Here is a 19,527-nt window from a genome sequence, read left to right as displayed (position 1 = left end):
CGAGGTCAAAGGCGTATGCTGCGCTCCTCCTGTCAAGTATGGTGCGGCTGCTGCTGCTGCTGCTGCTGGCAGTATCACGAGGGAGCAGCACATTGCTGACAACGTCTGCGCCGAGCCAGCTAATGACCAATGTCGCCGTGCTGTATATCTCGCCCATCATCTGCACCTGGTGGTTCTTTTCGCTCACGTCACCTTGGTTGATGCACAGCGCATCGACCCAGAGCCTGTCCAACACCTCACGCACGGCAGTCCGGCGGAGGTGGCGAAGTGCTTGGGCAAGGCTTCGCGTGACGGGCATCATTGTGCCATTCACTACGATATTCACCGGGTCCGACGGGTCGCCCCAAACATAGGAGAGTGCTGTAAAGTGTAGCGGATGAGCATCTCGTGGATCAGCGGCCCCCTTTCCGCCCGCAATGGTGTTGCCAGCTGGATAAAGACGTGCCGTGGCAAGAGAACAGACTATCGTGTCATGGTCCCTATCGTCTTGATCTCCCTTGGCAGTATTGGTCCAACCTGGCGTTGCAGTCGGAGCAGGATGTACAGTCAATACCCGAATCTCTTTGGTGGTCGGGTCGAGCGGCTCGGCGTAGACGCCGCCTTTGTGCCCGATCTGGGCGTCTTGTGTCGTGCCATGGGCGATGCTTGTGGTGCAGGTTGTTGGAAAGAGCCGTGTTGCGAGGTCCGCCAGGACTGTTGTGGCTTGTGGCATCCTGGCGAGCAGCCCTGTGAGCCCGAGGGTGGCGGCAGCCTCCTGGAGTCATCATCTGATGCCTTTCCTGAGACCTGAAAAGGAACGGACCTGGCGGTTTCGCACGAGCGGTCACCATAAAGGGCGGGCACAGGAAGGGGGGAGGGGATGCATTATGCCTTGTCCTTGGCAAGGCTGAGTTGTTCCGTTGCTGGCTGGGCTCTGCACTCGTCTATTGGGCCAGAGCTGCAGGGAGTTTTGGGTGTCAACCACAACGTCTGCCAGCCATGCCAAACACTATAAAACTCACTCATGTGTGTTGCTGGACCCGTGCCCAGCCATCTACAAAAAGATCATAAGCTGGCTTTCCATGGTATCTGAAATGAATGTCAGAGGCAGGCACGCAGACGAGTAGGCATACTGCCTGACTAGCACCGCGCCCTGTTCAACAGACTCGCGCATTGAACTTGCAACAAGCTTGACACCACTCCAACCACCACCACACTCTCGCAGCAAAACAGCAACTCCAACAGAACAACATCACGATGTCTACCCTTGTGCACGCACCAGGACGGCAAAAAGGATGAGAAGAGTGGGATTCGAACCCACGAGGATTGCTCCACTGCGAAATACTATCATCTCGTTGAACAGGTCTGTGGTCTCCCTCTTCCCCTGGTGTGTGGAAGAGGGGGAGTTCCTGAACGCAGCGCCATAACCGCTCGGCCATCTTCCCGGGTCTTGCTGCAGCGAAGAAATGGTTGCTGAGCTTTGTTGACGAGCCTGGTCCAGCGTTGTTAGGTGCTAAGGTTGATGGGCTCGTCGCTACGGAGCCCGTGGGGGGTTCAATATTACGACAGTATCCATTTGCGAAGCCTTTGACGCGAGGTTCACCACCAACCAGCACGTGCAAAATCGCCACGCGGCAAGGCAAGGTCTATGAAGGTCTTTGTCTACGTAACCCTGCTCATGGCTAAGTTACATGGAGAATTCCAACTCTGATGGACCCTGGTGCAGCTTTCTGCAAATGTCCGATTCCGTTCTCCCTGCTCGCCTCTTTTTTTCCAGTCCTGCACAAATGGCCCCTAGACGGGCAGTCAGATATCCTGTGCAAGAAAACCCCCCACTACTCTCACATCTTCACTGCTCTCAAGAGAGCCGTGCAAGAAACAAGTGTGCTGTGCTGAACATGACAGCCAACTTATTGTAAGTACGATGAGTACCTATGTATGCATGCCGAACTTCAGTCTGGAAGACGAAATATCACACCATGCGCAAGCTTGTTTCGGAACTCGATGATAAGACGTTGTCTTGCTTATCGCCACTCAAGTGTGGAAGTCCCAAGAAAGCAGGAAGACATTGCGCTGTAAACACTAGGAAGTCAGGGCAAGAAGACAATGAGACAGCCACAGCCACAACCAGAGACAGAATGCACTTACCTTATTTCATGATGAGAATCTCAGCCTTGCGGATGCCGTATGTCTTGAGACTGCCCTTCTCGCGCTCGTCGCGGAGGGTCACAGTCGGAGTGACCACAAAGGCGATGCGGGACTGCGCGGCCTGGAGCTGGTGCGCGTTGCGGCCGACCTGGCGAGCATTGAGGGCTTCCATTCCGGGGTATTGGAACTTGGTGCCGCAGTCGGGGAAGTAGTAGTGGACAGTCATACCGCTGATCCATGTCTTGGTGGCGGTCTCCTAGACGGCGCCACACATGACCTTGATGAGCCGCAGGCACTCTCTCTCCTCGACCTTCTGGCAGCGCATGGACTTGACCAGGTTGAGCAGCAGGTAGGCGTGCTTGTCGACAACGGCACGGCGGAAGGTGGCGGCATCTGGCTGTCCGAGGATGGTTCGGGCAAGCTTCGCGTGGTCCTCCATGACCTTCTGACGGGTACGAGCCTTGGCGTCGTTGCAGCTCAATTTCACTATGGGAGAGGGGAAGACGTCAGCCGTGGTCCGACAACACTTTGAGCTCTGACAGACGTAATAATAAGACTTACACGATCCCATGGAGACAATCTGGTGGTGAAGAGCAGCTAGATGACCGTCCATGTCGGCAGAGTAGCCCAGGAAGATGGAAGGGCTGAACATCTTCTTGAAGATGTAGTCCACAATCATGCGCTGGACGACATAGGGGCGGTAGTGAGGCTCATTCAAGAGATACGTCATGTGTGTGGAGCCATGCTGGTTGTCAATGATGGCCAGCTTAGTCATGTACTCCCATACATGAGGGTCATCAAGCACCAAGTTGGTGTCGGAAACCACAAAAGGCTCATCGTCGTGGCAGCGGACCACGTAGCCCTTGATGACCTCGTAGATGTGCTCGAGGGCGGCCTTCAGGTCGTTGTGGCCCCAGGAGGACTTGAGGCGGGCCTGAGCCCAGAGCTGCTCGACAAGATTCTTGGAAAGGGCCGGGGGAAAGGTAATCACCTTCTGACCGTTAGCTTCGGACTTGGCAGTGACAGGTCGGAAGTCTCCAAAGGCTTCAGCGTAACGAGCATCAAGGAGAGAAGTATCTTGGAAGTGGCCGATGCCCTGAGCCGTACGCGTGGTGGTGGACAGGGGTACAAGAGCCTGCTCAGTGTCGTTGGAAGCAGATGCAGATGCAGAAGTCGAAGCTTGGCTGGAGGACTCCTTGGCCTCGGCCCTACGCAGGTGACGAGCTGCAGCAGATGCGGCCGCAGCCGTTAGTCTCATGACACGCGGAGCGCGGGGAGGCGGGTTGTCAGTAGTAGAGTCTGTCTTGCCATTGGCCGCCGGCTGCCAAGTAGGGGCTTCAGGGTTGAAGTTCACGTTGACATCTGTAGCATCACCGGTGTTGATGGACTCTGCTCGACCACGGGCCTCAGGGATGCTCCGAGCAGGAGAGGGCATCGTGCTGTAGGAAGCAGAAGTGCGGTTGACATCTGACAACCGAACCAGAGCCATGCTGTTGGGCTCTGCCTGGGGCGTAGCAGCGCTGGCCTCACCACGAGAGCTTCCGGCGGCACTCTGTTTTGCCTGAAGCCCGACAATCTGGGCCTCCAGACCCTATCCATGAGGGTTATGTGTTATTCCAGGTTTCTCCGAAGCAGTGCTGAGGCTGTATACGCAGGAAATGTCTACTTACCTGGATCTTGGTGTGGTTGGCCTCGTCCTGGTTCTTGTAAGCTCGAAGGAGGAGGGTGTGGTGCTCTCTGAAGCGCTGATGGTCAACAGCCATGGTTGAAACCTCTTCCTGGGAGCTACGTAGTTGTGTCTTGAGACGGACGGTCTGCTCTTTCCAGAACTTTGCGTTCTCAGTAGCTGCTGAGAGCTCGCGGTTGAGCTTTGTACGTTCGCGATCCCACGCTTGGCCTGACTCCAAGGTGTGCTTCCTGCAGCGACTCGCTTCTTCAGCCTGCAACTGTCGGGCAGAGTCACGCTCACGAGTGAGGTCGTGAACCGTGTTAGCGATCATGTTACTGATGTCGTGAGTGGTGTTCTGACAGTTGATGCCAAGGTCACTGTGGAGGCCAACAGTCATGGTGACGTTCTGGTTCAGAAGTCGAAGACGACTATCAATGTTTCCGACTCTCTGCCAACTCGACTAGTTTGTGTTACATTTGTCAGAATCGAGGATCGAATGACCTTCACAAAAGTAAGCACTTACCTGATCGCCAATTGCAGAAGCCATCTGTCCAGACTGCCAGGCTGGAAGTCCGCCGCTAGGGGGAGGATACACGTTCTGGTCCGCTTGATGATTGGGCATCTGACTCATGGTCACTGGCTGAGTACCCATAGCTTGGTTACCAGGAATCTGATTGAGCTGATGACCCTGGCCATGGCTCAAGTTCTGTAGCGAGTAAGCCTGCGGCTGGGAGCCTAGCTGTTGCAGCTGCAGTAAGTGATGCTCAAACTGGTCCATGGCCCGAAATGGTGTCTGAGTGTTCAGAAGATGGGCTTGGGTCTGGTTGCCACGACCAGCGTGCTGAGAGTCGCTGTCGGGACCAGGGCGGACGTTCGGATGATGAGCATCAGAAACAAGGGGGAATGAGAACGTAACCTTGGGTCTCTGAGAGCTTTCAGAGTTTCCAAACGAGCGAGAAGCCTGTAGAAGGGCTGCCTCATCGTCTGTAGTAGGCTGCTGCTGTGGCGCGGCGAGGTTGCGCTGCTGGGCAAAAGCCTGCTGTACGTATGCCCGCTGAGGCGTCACAGGGTCCATCGCTGCCGGCACGGGTCGAGGGATTTTCAAGTCCTGTTCAAGGGGGGCAAACAGATTCTCCCTGGGAGGGAATGCGCCTTCAAGGGGGCTCTGAATGGGGAATAGAGGTGTCCGTCGAAGGCTGTCCTGCTGCGAAGTGGTACCGTGGTACTGAGGCAGAAAGCTCCAATGGTTCGAAGCCGTCATGAAGGGAAGTTCCTCTTTGCTGGGGTCAGTCTGAGCAGATTCACCTTCCTTTGGCGATATGGTCGCGTCCTGAGACAGAGACTCGTTACCCATGAAGTCATCGTCAGTGCTAGACGCAGAAGGAGGACGCAGCGGGGCGCCGCCACCGCTCGAGTCACTGCTCGCGATGCTTGGAGGTCCCGGCATGTTGACGGGACTCGGGGCCGAGCACGCCTGGGTTGATCTTCTCAATCTCTGGAGGACGGCGAGGTCAGGGTTGGGCCGACGGAGAGTGAGAGGGCAATAGAGGCTGAAAGGACGATGGAAGACGGTGATGCCTCGCGTGAAGGCTGAGGTCCTCGAATGAGGGGGCAGAGTGAAAGAGGACGCGAGGCCGTGGAGGATGGAGGAGTTGTCGAGGCTTTGTGAATTCTCAGTGAAGGAGATTCAGCGCTGCTAGGACCTGGAGGGGAACAATGGGAGGCAAGCAGACTCTGCAGGTGAACAAAGCCAGGAAAACCTTGGAGGGGAAGAGGGGTAGAGTCACAAAGTCATTGCAAACGGAGCAATGAAATTTCCTCCTTTGGCCGTGGGCTGCGCGCTGCGTTAGGTCTTGTGCTCAGCGTCTTGTTCGTTGCCGGGGTGAAGGGCGTGCCGGCTGGGACGCTCTTGGGCTCTCGGGTCATGCTCTTCGGACACTCAAGGGAGCTCACAGAGATGCTCAGAGCTTTCTAAAGAATAAAGCTTGGCGACGATGTTAGTCCATTCAAGAAAACATGCAGACCATTTAGAAATATTCTTTCGAGATAGCTAGTGAGGGATCAAGTTGCCAGTCAAGCATATCAAGACGTTTTGCACGCACGCAACTCCAGGGTGTACATCAGACTACTACCATGTAGGCTCAATCATCCTTCCCGTCGTAGACAGAACGCAAACGCTCGACTTTCTCTTTCATGAACGCTTGTCAGACGTAAGCTTTGCATTATTGGAACATCGTTCCCATGGTTGTGGAAACTGGCCGTCTCCCGATTCGCGATGCAAACAACCAGGACAATGCGGAGCAGATTGTTTATGGAGAATCATACCAATGGCAAATATTGGCTGTTCTGCGAAACGCAGCGATGCCAATTACGTTTTGCTTCTCGTTGGTTTCTCCAGACTGGTGGCCTGGCATCAAGGTCGGATTGTACAGAAAGGCTGCACCCTCGCCAGGCTGCAAGTACACTTCATCCGAGAGACAGGTAACCAGAAATTATCAACCGGTCCCGAATGATCGAGCCTTGTAATTTTGATTTGCATATGAAAGCGTACGCATGAGACATCGTGTGGTGCTCGTGGCATGTCGTCGGAACGATTCGTCGTCGACATTCTGGCATGTGAAATGTGAGGACGTCGTGAGGTCTGGGGCTCCGCAGCCTCTGCACATGCACGCCACACCTGCTCTCGCTCGTTGACACTCGGGGCAGTTTTCGATTGTGCTTCGGTCATTTGGGTGAAGCGGATCATTGTCCAGGTTATGCGGTGTCATTCATCTGACTGCCTAGAATGCAACTCAGAAGACCAGATACGACAGCACGAGGCCAGCACAGCACAGTGGAAGATGCATTTGCATAACTTAGGATGATTGCTGAACCACAATGCTACAATGCTGCCTTTGCTCAAAATGGCCATGCCAGAGGACGATTACCATTCCTATACAAGTTACATAGAATGCGGACACGAATTGCCGCACGAGCAAACACCCAGCAGCACAGCTCAACGCCTTGAAATACCATGAGGATTTGGAAAGAGACAAGAAATTGTGTAGGTGCTGTTTCATATTAAAATTTGCCCATAAGACACGAAAAGTATGCAGGTGGTTACAGAGCAGTGGTGCTCGCATAATGGCCTCTCCAGTACATTTTTGATCCACTCGACATTGATGGCTTGTGCAACGAGTTTTGCGAAACAGCTAAGCTTGGGATGTCTGTTGAGCCTTTTGGCTTTCGTAAGCCAATCAGAGGACATGTACCTATGAGTCCCGGGTTCTCCCGTGCATTGTGCGAACTACACCTGGACTCAACCAGTGCTTACTATTTCGAGGCGGAGCCGGACAACGGCACTCTCCTGATAAACGACTGCACAGAACAATCATTGAACGGCTGGGCACCCGATATTTCGTCATGGTATCCATGATGTTTCAGGCCATTGGTATACCACGAGCGCATAGCGTCCCGGCATGTTCGCACTCTCTAACTGCCGTCCCAGAAGCGCCTTGTGCTTCTGGGGCACTCATACCAGAGGTATGACCAGATTCTACGAAATGATCGCCTCCGCGCGGCTCTTGACAGTTTCTCGATTCTCGTTTTGTTCAGCCTGGCGCCTCTCTCAATCGAGGTCTTCGCGGATCAGGAAATCTCAAAAAGTCTGAGCACCTATGAAAATATTGAATCAAGCATGCGACACCCGACCACTCAAGTATGAGGCCGCCCAACGTCTGCCAAGCAGCAATCATGTTGGCATATTCGATGCAGAGAAGCACGAGGATGCTGCACCTCCGTCTAGCCGAAATGTCCGACTCCGGCTGCAGAAATACCGCTGCGCTGCACATGCCTGGAAAGATCATCATGCCCTCCAAGCACTTTCGACAGACCAGTGGTGGCTTACACGCCGGGCCTTGTCGGACATCATACTACCTGCCGCAAAACATACAGCTGCCATGAAAACCTGGGAGCGCGCCAGTGGGACGAAAATCGGTCCTCAAAACCGACGGTTGACCCGCGTGGTGCTACGTTTCACAGCTACACACTTCTTGCTAGTTTGGTCCTCACACAAGGCAACCCCTTGGCCCGCATTACCGAGCTTTCTTGCTTGAATTCCATCACTGATTGAATCAAACGTGTGCTATACAGTCCTTTCATATCAGAAGCACACGGGAGACATCGCAAACCTTCTTCTGGCCATGGCGGATCACGGCGGCTCGGGACCAGTAGTCCCCGTGCCAGCACCACCACCGCCTCCGGTCCCTGGAAGCGGCGGCGCGTCGTCGACAATATCATCAACAATTTCCTCGTTCATATCGACACCCACACTGGCAGCTACCGCCACTTCTGCACCAGCCCTTGGGGCAACATCAACACCGACGCCGTCGCTGGCACCAGGGCAATGCCCGGTTCCCATGGTCATACCCGATTACATGATGGACCGCCTTCCCATCACCGGCAACTACACGTTCCATGACATCAGCGTCATCACGGCAGGGGCATGCATGGCCTTCACTGTGCTCTGCATGGGGTGGCTGATCTGCAAACACCTCCGCAACATCAAGAAGCCCCGCGAGCAGCTACACATACTCCGAATATGTGCCTTCATTCCCCTGTACGCGGTTGGCACCTTCATTACCGTGGCCGAGCCAAACTCGTATGTCTGGCTGGAGGGCTGGCTCAAGGTCCTCGAGGCGCTGGCGCTGACGTGGTTCTACCTGCTCATGCACTGGTTGCTGCTCTCGCCGGCTGCAAGCGAGGAACCGGAGGACGACAAGACGAATCTCAAGGAGGTATTCCTTCAGACACTCATACTGCCGGCCAAGAAGAATCACCGCCCAATCATGGAGAAGTTTGGCAGCTATCGCCGGCAATGGACGTTTGTCTTCCAGTGTCCTGTTGTCATGGTCATCTGCGCCATCGCCACGTGCATCACGCACTCGATGAACATGTATTGCCTTACGAGCACGAGCGGCGAATTTGCCCATCTGCCCATCACCATTGTGCAGATGGTGAGTATCATTGTCGCGGTGGTCGCCGTGATCAAAGCATACATGCCTCTAAAGGCGGAGCTGCAGCCACACCGGACCATGTCGAAGCTGTGGGCTTTCAAGCTCCTCATCGGACTGCAGGTTCTGCAGAGCGTGAGTGATGATGCTCAAAAACACCCAGAAGACAAGACGACTGCTGACCGCAGATATCTGCATACAGGTCATTTACCAGATCCTCACAGCACTAGATCCTTCGCCGCTCGTCCCCTCTGCATACCTGAGCCCCGTCGACATTGGCATCGGCATTCCAATGATGATCGTCAACATCGAGATGGTCTTCTTCGCCATGTTCTACTATTATGCTTATACAGTAGGCCCGTACAAGCTGCAGTCTGGCGAGACTCGCGCCCTCGGGCCCCTGCGAGCTTCTCTGCAGATGCTAAACCAGGGTGAACTAATGGCTGGCACTCTCTTTGTGTTGACCATAAAGAGGCATGCCCGCGTGGCGGCTGCCCGGATCGGAGATGGCCATGTGCGCGAGCCGAAGCCTGAGGAGGGCTCGTGGTGGATGTTCTGGCAGAAGACGAAATCACATCGACGCTCGGCTGTGCCAAAGGCGCAAGGCGTCTCCGATGAGGCTCGCCGCAAGGACTCGGTGGACTCTGCGTGGTCCGTCCCAATCGCTTTGGGGGAAGTATCCGGAGCTGCAGAAGACGGTCGCACCCAGAGACATAGTCAGAGTGTCATCGGCGTGGCTCGGTAGCGTGGTGACATCTTTGTCTTGATATGGTCATGGGAAGGGGACTGCTCGAGATGGGAAGCCAATGGACCCGGCTAGATAGGGAGCCTGAACAGGCAAGAGGAACAAATCGACCATATTGGAAGCAGCCTATCGCGCTGGGCTTCGTGTTGATGCGAAGCTAAATATGCCTGGCAAGCATGGCAAAGCTTGGAATGCAATCATGCAATTGCAACTGTACGTACTATGGCAATGGTTTCCCAAGTGCCAATGAGAGAACAAAGGAGGCCTGCAGCTATGTGCAAGAATGCAAGCGATGAGCCTATTGAGACAGAGGACCGGCTCCGCCCCGTGATTCAAAGTCCGAGGGATGTGAGGTGAATGGGGACGCAGGAAGCCTGTCACATGCTGTTGGCGGCCGTTGGGGCTGCTCGTGCTGGCTGGCATTAGGTAAGCAGAGACAAGGGCATGTCATGAGTAAGGCGCGTCTTCAAAGCCTGCACGCAGGGTGGAGGTGATCTCGAGTCTCGTGCCCACTTTCTCGTAGATTTGCAGGCCCAGGCTTCAGCCACCACATTTCACTCCTTCTCCCTGTCCATAACCGCCAGCACGACCGCATCCTCAACCAGTCGCCCACGACAGTTCCCTGCGCGTGCAGATTGACATCAATTCAGCACAGCTGCTAGCAGGCGTCCCGTGCTGAGACCAAACATTATAGTCGTCACTGCGGCCAAGCGACTATCCGAGCACGATCTTCTTCGGACTTCCTGCGTACCCATCGCCGTTACTCACGGCCGACGAAAACAATATGGCAACCTTTGATGTCGAGGCTCTTCTCGAGTCCACAGCAAACGGCAAGAACGACGAGAGCAGAAGCGGCCGTCTAAGCCGTGAACCGGAAGACACCCCACGCTCTGAGCGCAGCGACCGCCCCGACCGAGACCGCAGCTCAGAACGAGGCAGTCGTCGTGATCGCAGCCCTCGCCGCCGGGATCATAGTGGAGACCGCAACGGCCATGGCACGCCGCGGAGCGACGCTGGCAGCCATAGAAGTGGTAGGCGCCGTAGCCGGAGTCGCGACGATGACCGGCCGAAAAACTCACGGCGATACAGAGGAGGCGACGACCACTACTCGGGCCGCAGACGCTCCAGATCTCGCTCACCCCGCCGCAACCATCGCTACCGTGATGACCGCCGCGAGCGCGATCGTCGAGATGATGATCGTCGCCGTGGTAGAGGCACACCGAAGCGCGACTCTACACCCCAGCCTACGGAGGACGAGCGGGACAAGCGTACCGTCTTTGTCCAGCAGCTAGCTGCCAGACTGCGCACGAAGGAACTCAAGGAGTTCTTTGAAAAGGCCGGACCCGTCAATGAGGCCCAGATTGTCAAGGATCGTATTAGTGGAAGATCCAAGGGGTGAGTTGTCCATCCCTCATGAGCATTTTGCCATTCCAGAGTATCATGCTAACATTGTGACAGAGTCGGCTACGTTGAATTCAAGGATGAGGAGACCGTCACTGCCGCACTTCAGCTCACTGGCCAGAAGCTACTAGGTATCCCTGTCATCGTCCAGCTTACCGAAGCTGAGAAGAATCGTCAAGTCCGCAACCCAGAGGGTTCGGGGGGCCAGACTCACTCAGTACCTTTCCACCGCCTATATGTCGGTAACATCCACTTCAGCATCACCGAGCAGGATTTGCAGAACGTGTTCGAGCCTTTTGGTGAGCTAGAGTTTGTCCAGTTGCAGAAAGATGACAATGGCAGGAGCCGCGGATATGGCTTTGTCCAGTGAGTTTTAATGCACCCCGATTCCCCACGTGATGCATTTTCTACGAATGTGCCACTAACAGTCTGCTAGGTTCCGGGACGCCGACCAAGCGCGTGAAGCTCTCGAGAAGATGAATGGCTTCGACCTCGCCGGTCGACCCATCCGTGTTGGTCTTGGAAACGATAAGTTCACCCCCGAGTCAACTGCCAATCTCTTGCAGAGATTCCAGGGTCCAAACCAACAGTACCAGGGATCAGCCTTTTCCGGAGCTGGCGGTCGTGGCCAACAGAACCCCAACTTCGACCGTGCTGGCGGCCGTGATAACGACAAGACTGGCGGCGCCAGCGCCCTCGACGACACTGATGTTGCGGGCGTCAACTTTAACAACTATAGTCGCGATGCTCTGATGCGGAAACTCGCTAGAACAGATGAACCGGCCGCTCCAGGCCGTGACGAGCGGCAGATCCTGAAGCCCAAGACCGAGACCAAGCCTCTGCCTGTCAATGTCAACATGGCCAGCCGTTGTGTTCTCTTGCGCAACATGTTTGACCCAGCTGAGTAAGTATAGTATATTCCAGGCCTTTTTATCCGAAGCGATAATTCTTACTGACCCATCACTACAGGGAAGAAGGTGAAAACTGGCCCAAAGAACTGGAGGATGACGTTCGACAGGAAGCCGAAAACAAATATGGCCACGTGGTCCACATCTCGCTCGACCCGAACTCGCAAGGCGACATCTATCTGAAATTCGACAAGGTCCAAGGCGGCGAAAATGCCATCAAAGGCTTGAACGGCCGGTACTTTGGCGGGCGCATGATCAGCGCATCGCCTGTTGTCGACGCTGTTTACAGCAGTTTGTTCTCACGCACAAAGGCCATCTGAGTTGCTAATCATTGCCTCTCTACCACGCCATGAACAGGAACAAAGCAGTTGGTCCTTCACACCGCCGCTTGTTCACTGCGCACTGTGCTGACTCGGCCCAGACGATCATCTACACAGCGTCACGATTCCATGTCGTGACCGCTCTCGTCGAAGCCAATGCCTTGAAGCAAAAGCGTTTCCAAGAAAGAATACTACCAGGAACCGCCCTCTACGACATGAGAACTCTCGACACCCAATCTGCGTAAGAATCAAATCGCAAACTGGGCCACCAACTGATTATGCCACAGTAATCCATCTTTCTAGGTCGACGACGACGAATGGCATATGTGCAAAATCCGTACAGATCACACCGCTCTCAGAGGGAGAAGACTCTTCCACTCCCACCTGGTCCGCGTTTCACATCCCTCGCTGCGGCGCTGCTTACAATTTTTGTTTTCTTCAGTGTACCTAGGTTTATCCCTCGCCGCACTCAAAGTCTTCGGTTTCTGGGCCATACTTTGCCGTAAGAAGGTGTAGGTGTTGATGTGCCACCAGTTTCCAGTGGAAGAGAAAGAACAAAAAGAAAACGAGCAACTTGAATTGAACCATGTCCCAGATGCGCTTGTGTTGTTGCTCCGTATCGAGATGTGTAACTCCCAGGTGACATGTCCCCATGAGACACATTATAATGCTCGTGATCCAGTAAAGCAGCGCCATGGGCAGTAAATGCTCACAGCTGGCCCAATTGTTCGTCTTGACGCCCAAAACGATCGATCAAGTCACCAAATCCTAATGTTGTTGCATATAGTCACTTCGCCAACCGTATGCCATGATTTGAGAGTGGAGTTCTTTGTGCCACTCCTCCGCCGTTTCATTCCTACATGGATTAACGCTACTAAGCATTTGTTGGGCCTAAAACAACATGGTGAATCCCCTAAAAGAGGTTCTTGGGTATCCCTAGCGTGGCATACCCATAACGCGTCCCTCATCCCTGGTTCTATTATCTGTTGCCCTTGGCCCCTTTCCTGTTCCGGTGCTTCATGCATCATCATCGACCCTCCCATAACCGAGGACCAGTCGCTCATGTCCGCCATGGCTCTTGCCTGGCGTCGTTCTTGAATTAGATATCATGTAGGTTGAATGTATTAAAAATTTGGTATTCGGTCGTATCAGGTATAGGTGAAGCGTTCGCAAAGTGCTCCCACATGGAGTAGGATCAGCAGTTCGGAACAGAGAGAAAAACCTGCTGCACTTATTAAAAACTTGCATTTTGTGCGGTCCAGGCACAGTCGCGGCAAGCCTTCCTCTCGACACATAAAGGCCTCTACTTGGTCTTGATGGCCGTCGGTAGCTCGGTGCCGAAAATCTGGTCCCAGAAACGGCTGGTGACACCGAAGCCGAGCTCGTAGTCCAGGAAGTGGTGGGCAAGGTGGTACTTCTTGAGACCCTTGTACCAGAGTGGGAGGTTCTGGTGGTGCAGGAAGTAGTGCGTCAGGTCGTAGCAGATGTAGCCGAAGACACCGCCACAGTAGACGGCCACGGCGACGTTCCAGTCCCAGAAGAAGAGCGTGTGGGCGAGCTTCCAGAATGGAGTAGCCAGAGCCACAAAGAGCGTCGGTGGCATCACGAGGCGATACTTGTCCATGGGCAGGTAGTGATGGATGCCGTGGAGCAGGAAGTGCACGGTCAGAGCAGCGGGGTGATCGGGGAGGTAGCTGTGCAAGGCCAATTAGTCTTCGCCTCGCTCAATAGTGTGGTGTGAGGACAGTCCTGGGGGCACTCACTCATCAAGGTGGAACAGGAATCTGTGCATCACATATTCGATCAACGACCACAGTCCAAAGCCTCCCAGCCACCACATGGCGGTTGTGAGGCTGCCGAGTCCCTGGCTGGTAAGATATGTGCCGTAGCAGACTGGGGGAACCCAGATCATGGGCACAACCCACCAAGGGGTGAGACTGAGAGGCTCGAGGAAGTTGCCAAAGAGGGGAGCAGAGGCGCCACCCTTGTAATGCCGCGGCCGGTGAACCTGATCGAGGTAGAACTCCTTGGAGAAACCCCCTCTCCACACCTGCATAAGGAGAGGCTTGTTGAGGTCGAGGAACTTGTGCGTCTTGTAGTCCGAGGTGGCGTCGGTGTCCTTGCTGAGGTCCTCCTCGCACGACATGCCGGTTCTGGGGTGGACGTATTGGTTGACTTTCTCGTTGATCTGGGAATCGACAATCTCGTTTTGGACCTTGCCGTTGGGCTTAAGCTTTTCCTGGACGACAAAGCCGACGAGGAACTCGTCGATCATCTCGTAGGCCGAGTCGGAGTGGGTGTGTGAAATTTCATCCTTGAGGATCTCGGTGATGTCCTTGCCGGCGTACTCGAGGATGAGCTCGGGACCACCCGGGTGGGAGTCGAGGAACTCTGTGACATCGTAGACGTTGGCGCCGATGGTGACATAGCACGACTTGTCGCTGCTGTGCTTCTCGACCTCGGCCTTGGTGAGGGTCGGCAGCGTGCGGCCGGGCATGGCGGGCGGCGGGGGGCGATACTGGCTGGCGATGCAAGACAAGGGACGGGAGGGAGCGCAAGTGGTCGCGAGATGCTTCAGAAAGAGCGGGCTTGCTGGCAGGTGGCGGGAGAGTAGGGAACGTCAAGTCTGATTAGAAGCACGAAAGCACAGAAGTAGCACAGAGGGTCGGAGGTGGTTGCAAGTGGTGGACGGGAGATTTTAATTGTCGACTGGATTAGCGCCCGCCAGGCAGGGGTTTCGACGATGCGCACTTGCAGGTACCTGCTTTGGGAGTGGTGAGGGAGGGTCCTTCCACTCGCCCCCTAACTTTGGCATTACCTAAAGGTACAATGCGTACCTTAAGGGCACGTTGTTTAGAAGCTGCGACACCGCTTGTACCTTGTAGCCATTGGCCCACCCACCACGAGATGTCGCGGTCAGCCCAGCACACCACCGTCTCGGCGTCCGACCACGTTAGAGTGGCGCTACAATCGTACGCCTGCCCGCTTCAGCATCTGATCATGGCCGTGGGCATCATCGACACTGGACCCCAGCCTAAGTCGCGACAGGGGGTCTGCCTCTTCCGCCCCTTCCGCAGCATCGCGTGGAAATTGTTGTTTTTTCTCCTAGACACCCTGCCTAATGGCCCCTAATTTTGTCACAGTGGGCCACGCCTTGCTCTTCGCTGGCTGGCCTCCTTTCCCCCCTTTTCTTGGCCTGTTCTCCGTCAGCTCAAATCGTGCTAGCAGGGGCTGGTGCAGGCTGACAACTGCCGGCAATCCGCGGAGCACGATGCCAGGCAGCACGGTGTAACCCATGTCAACATTTCCGACGTCGGGCCCAAGCCAGCTCCCGGCGTGCATTTTCGCTGCTACTTGTGTCTTGTCGGCAATCCAGGGTTGTAGTGACTGCCAACATCTCGGTCCATAATTTGCATCTTGTCTAGAGCTAGTGTACACAACCATTGCTTCTGAGGGATATGTAAAGTGCTCTGCTGGGTAAGGAAGCAGCAAGACCCGTGGGATCAACCAATATATAAGCACCATAACGCCGTCGCCGATGCTTCCCAAACAGTTGTGTCGTGCGTGTAGAAAGCACTATAGGTACACGGGACTTTCTTGCATGCCCGGTTACTTTATAAACTTCCAGCAGCATATAGCGCCAGCATTTTCTTACTCGACCGGTCCAGATATCGTCCTGATGATACCGAGGAGGAAACTGAATGCAATCCCAATGCCAACCATGAAGCGCCATCGCTGACTGGCGAGGCCCTCCTCCCTTGCGAGCCAGCCCGCCGAACCCAGCGGCCACAAAAACCCCGTCGCAATGCCACGGATCATAACATCGGTGAGTCCCGCGAGTCCGGTCTCGTCGGTGTCTGTGCTACCGCCGGTGTTGCCTCCTCCGGCACCACCGTCTTCGCCCCAGCTGGCCCCTGCCCCTGCGGACCCGCCGCCATCTGTATTCCCGCCACTGCTGCCGGCATGGTTGTCGTCGATCCATGCGTCTTCCATCCGCCGGAACGAGTCTGGCGAGGGCATGGTGTCTGGGGTAAAACGGCTCGAATGTAGGCTGCGAAACTGGAGCCGTAACTGGTTGACTTCGGCAGAAGTGAACCCTGCATTCAGAAGTCTGTCGAAACCCCGCGGCGCTGCAGTCGTCGACGGGAGAGGCGTGCCATCGTGACCGAGCGGCGTTGATGCACGAGAGGGGATCGCAGAAGGCTGCCGCGAGGGCGACAATGGCGAGGCGGTTGGGGGCGCGGCTGCCGCTTCTGCTTCAGCCTCGAGCTCGGCGGTAGTCAAGCTCGCGCCGATGCTGCAGTTGACGTAGATGCGCTGCGCCAGGGGCCGTCCAGGGACAGACTTGCCCTTGCCCCCTGTGGCTGCTGAGTCGTGGGAATCATCATGGCCGCCACTGTCTCCCCGTGTCCTGCTCTTGTCTCGATTGCCGCTCAGCCTGCTGGCAAAGTCGCCGAAGCTACCGGCGGTCGAGTCGGCGCGGGGCGGTGGAGGTAGAGGGGCCTTGAGAACAGTGCTGAGGGCAGCGGCATCGGGCAGGATCTTGCCGGCGTGGATGAAGCGCAGGCGTCGTTCCGAGTCGGGGGCATCGAGACGGGAGCGGATTGTATGCTTCAGAGAGACGACGGTGGTTGAAGAGGGGTGGAGAATGTCGAGCTCGAGATCGGGAAGCGAGGCGGCGAAGCGGATGGTGAGATGCAGGGGCTGCTCCCCAAGCTGGTGGTTGGCGGATGGCTGCTTTGCCAGCGGCGGCTTGAGGGATGCCATGGCCTAGGTGCCGCGTGATTTAGCGGTGCGGGAGCTGGACGAGAGGTCCTCGGGTCGGGAGGCGCGCGTGCATGGTCTCGCGAGGCAGGGACCACTGCTCGATGGAGGATGTGGAGGCTTTGATCGTGGGATGCCAGGGGCAGACGGGCAGATGGATATTAGATGACAGAGGTACATGAAGAGCTGGAGGAGGACTGCTGGAAGCTGCAGGGCAGGCATTGGACGGGATTGGCGTACGGCAGGCACCTGGGGCCCCGGTACCGCATGTGGCAGGCACGACGCCCAATACCGCCATTGCGGCGCCGAATGACGACTTGCGCCGGACCGGAGCTCTGAGGACCCTCCCGCTCGCCTTCCCCACGACCGCCCGCATCGCATCGCGTCGCATCGCATCCCGCCTCCGACGGCTCGAGGCCACCACTGTCGTCTGCTGCGACTGCCCGTCCTTGTATTTGTGAGCAAGACCCCTCAGCCTGCCCTCCGCTGCCAGGATTCGTCGCCTTGACGCACCGGACGGCCTCTTCATCGGACCTGTCCCCGCATTGCATCGTTGCATGCTTACCCCTCCACACCCGGTCCAAAGATTTATAAGAGCACACAGCACTCTTGATGAACGCCCTGCGCAGACGAGTCCTCGCACCTCTTTCCTGTCCCTCCCTGCTGCCGGCACCTGCGCCATCCTCTCTGTACAGCTGCCTGTCTCGTGCCTTCCTCTCGACAAGCATGGCTACTGGTCTTCCCTCAAAGCTTAAGCCCGCTGCTCGTGTAGCCGGGCAGAGGCAAGACGTCTGGTAAGCAATTCCCTCGATTCCACTACGCCGCAGCACCCTTGAACTTTCGCCGGAACAAGACTGTGGCTTACCATGCACTTCTAGGTCCATCATCAACGAGGCGGCAGCGTCCTCGCCGAACCAGCCCATCGTCAACCTGGGCCAAGGATTCTTCGGCTACAACCCGCCCCCCTTCATCATACAGGCCGCCAAAGATGCCCTCGACCGCGTCGAGTGCAACCAGTACAGCCCGACAAAGGGTCGACCCCGTCTCAAGAAGGCCATTGCCGACGCATACTCGCCGAAATGGGGCCGCAAACTGGACCCCGAGACCGAGGTCACCATCACGACCGGTGCTAATGAGGGTACGTCTCTGGATCCAGTTGTTCTGGAAGTGCCATGTAGTTCATGGTGAACATGGTCTTGAAACATTGGCTCACGATTGTTTTGTTTGTCAGGTATGCTGAGTGCCTTCATGGCGTTCATCGAGCCCGGAGACGAGGTTATTGTCTTTGAGCCTTTCTTCGACCAGTGAGTAGGAATTCATGAGTGCTTGGCTCTGAAATGGGCACTGACATCTGGCTGCCCCTTGTTTCCAGGTACATCAGCAACATTCAGATTCCTGGTGGCAAGATTGTGTACTGCTCGCTCACCCCTCCCAAAGATGGCGCCACGAGGACCAGCTCAGCTTCGGAGTGGACAATTGATTTTGAACAGCTCGAGAAGGCCATCACCCCCAAGACTAAGATGATTGTCATCAACACCCCTCGTGAGTCGCCCATTGCACTTGAGAAATTTTAGTTGCTGTGCTGTCCCAGCACTGGCTAATGTTGAGACCGCCAAGACAACCCGGTCGGCAAGGTCTTCTCCAAGGAGGAGCTCCAGAGAATCGGAGACCTCTGCGTGAAGAACGAGATCATCATCCTGTCCGACGAGGTCTATGACAGACTATACTATGTCCCTTTTACGCGCATGGCCACTCTGTCACCCGAGATTGAGCGGCTCACTCTGACAGTGGGTTCTGCGGGCAAGAACTTTTATGCCACAGGCTGGCGAGTCGGTGAGTGCGATGCTGTGCTCCACGATGAAAACTTCACAGCGGTCCTCTTCATTTGCTAAATCTGCGTGATCGCAAACACAGGCTGGCTTATGGGCCCTCCTCACCTGATTCAGCACGTCTCTGCTGCTCACACGCGTATCTGCTACTCCTCTGTGTCACCGCTACAAGAAGCCTGCGCCGTCGGTACGTACCAGTCCCATTCTGAGCTCTTCTACCTCCTCCCGACCAAAGCCATACTACCGGACCATTTGCATTATCAATCTCCACGCGAACACGGCACACTAACCACAATCGATAAACCCAAAAACAGGCTTCGAACAAGCCGACGCGGAAGGCTTCTGGGACGCCTCCATAGCCGAGATGAAGCACAAGATCGCCCTCTTCGCCGAGGTCTTTGACGAGCTCGGCCTCCCCTACTCGGAGCCGGAGGGCGGCTACTTCCTCATGGTCAATATGGCCAAGGTCCAGGTTCCCGAGGGCTACCCTTTCCCACCGCACGTCAACTCCCGCCCGCGCGACTTCCGGCTTGCGTGGTTCCTGATCCAGGAGCTGGGTGTCGCAGCCATCCCTCCCACCGAGTTCTATACCGAGCAGAACGCGCACATTGCCGAGGACTACATGCGGTTCGCCGTGTGCAAGCCGGACGATGTGCTCGAGGGCGCAAAGGAGCGGTTGAGGGGGCTGAAGAAGTACATCAAGGCCGAGTAGGAGTAGGTGCGCTTCCTTGCTTTCGTCTTGGGGAGACTTTTGTAGACCTTTACATGTATAG

At 55.8% G+C, this 19,527-nt stretch overlaps 7 protein-coding genes and 1 non-coding gene across 8 annotated transcripts; 4 read left to right on the top strand and 4 right to left on the bottom strand.

Moving 5' to 3' along the window:
• Positions 1–83: 83 nt before the first annotated feature.
• On the top strand, positions 84–687 carry B0I36DRAFT_334109 (uncharacterized protein). Its single transcript, XM_046155305.1, has one exon. It carries the CDS (start codon positions 123–125, stop codon positions 351–353), a length of 231 nt encoding a protein of 76 aa, XP_046007447.1. The 5' UTR covers positions 84–122; the 3' UTR covers positions 354–687.
• A 588-nt stretch (positions 688–1,275) lies between these two features.
• On the bottom strand, positions 1,276–1,424 carry B0I36DRAFT_t164. The gene has a single exon. It is a non-coding gene; the product is annotated as a tRNA-Leu (tRNA).
• A 704-nt stretch (positions 1,425–2,128) lies between these two features.
• Positions 2,129–5,243, bottom strand: B0I36DRAFT_393532 (uncharacterized protein; the record flags this gene model as incomplete). The annotated part of the gene is made up of 5 exons (XM_046161469.1): positions 2,129–2,383; positions 2,405–2,613; positions 2,689–3,718; positions 3,798–4,244; positions 4,320–5,243. 5 exons carry the CDS (start codon positions 5,241–5,243, stop codon positions 2,129–2,131), a joined length of 2,865 nt encoding a protein of 954 aa, XP_046007446.1.
• Positions 5,244–8,788: 3,545 nt separating this feature from the next.
• On the top strand, positions 8,789–9,871 carry B0I36DRAFT_334105 (uncharacterized protein). The gene is made up of 2 exons (XM_046155304.1): positions 8,789–8,922; positions 8,990–9,871. The coding sequence occupies exons 1-2, from the start codon at positions 8,833–8,835 to the stop codon at positions 9,530–9,532; spliced, it is 633 nt and encodes a 210-aa protein (XP_046007445.1). The 5' UTR covers positions 8,789–8,832; the 3' UTR covers positions 9,533–9,871.
• A 351-nt stretch (positions 9,872–10,222) lies between these two features.
• Positions 10,223–12,486, top strand: B0I36DRAFT_30421 (uncharacterized protein). The gene is made up of 4 exons (XM_046152044.1): positions 10,223–10,927; positions 10,991–11,299; positions 11,370–11,837; positions 11,903–12,486. Exons 1-4 carry the CDS (start codon positions 10,317–10,319, stop codon positions 12,159–12,161), a joined length of 1,647 nt encoding a protein of 548 aa, XP_046007444.1. The 5' UTR covers positions 10,223–10,316; the 3' UTR covers positions 12,162–12,486.
• Positions 12,487–12,973: 487 nt separating this feature from the next.
• On the bottom strand, positions 12,974–15,005 carry B0I36DRAFT_334099 (inositolphosphorylceramide-B C-26 hydroxylase). The gene is made up of 2 exons (XM_046155303.1): positions 13,925–15,005; positions 12,974–13,855 (listed from the first exon to the last, which is right to left on the bottom strand). The coding sequence occupies exons 1-2, from the start codon at positions 14,656–14,658 to the stop codon at positions 13,465–13,467; spliced, it is 1,125 nt and encodes a 374-aa protein (XP_046007443.1). The 5' UTR covers positions 14,659–15,005; the 3' UTR covers positions 12,974–13,464.
• A 509-nt stretch (positions 15,006–15,514) lies between these two features.
• On the bottom strand, positions 15,515–17,144 carry B0I36DRAFT_334096 (DUF2407 C-terminal domain-containing protein). Its single transcript, XM_046155302.1, has one exon. The coding sequence runs from the start codon at positions 16,926–16,928 to the stop codon at positions 15,813–15,815; it is 1,116 nt and encodes a 371-aa protein (XP_046007442.1). The 5' UTR covers positions 16,929–17,144; the 3' UTR covers positions 15,515–15,812.
• Positions 17,145–17,651: 507 nt separating this feature from the next.
• Positions 17,652–19,466, top strand: B0I36DRAFT_367669 (kynurenine-oxoglutarate transaminase; the record flags this gene model as incomplete). The annotated part of the gene is made up of 7 exons (XM_046159509.1): positions 17,652–17,719; positions 17,804–18,063; positions 18,157–18,229; positions 18,298–18,467; positions 18,543–18,758; positions 18,840–18,941; positions 19,069–19,466. The coding sequence occupies 7 exons, from the start codon at positions 17,652–17,654 to the stop codon at positions 19,464–19,466; spliced, it is 1,287 nt and encodes a 428-aa protein (XP_046007441.1).
• Positions 19,467–19,527: the final 61 nt, after the last annotated feature.

The sequence above is a fragment of the Microdochium trichocladiopsis genome (genome assembly GCF_020744255.1).
Source record: "Microdochium trichocladiopsis strain MPI-CAGE-CH-0230 chromosome Unknown B0I36scaffold_10, whole genome shotgun sequence".
In the NCBI taxonomy this organism is placed as follows: Eukaryota; Fungi; Ascomycota; class Sordariomycetes; order Xylariales; family Microdochiaceae; genus Microdochium; species Microdochium trichocladiopsis.
The sequence above is the reverse complement of the archived record's forward strand: the minus strand, read 5'-3'. Positions and strand labels throughout refer to the sequence as shown.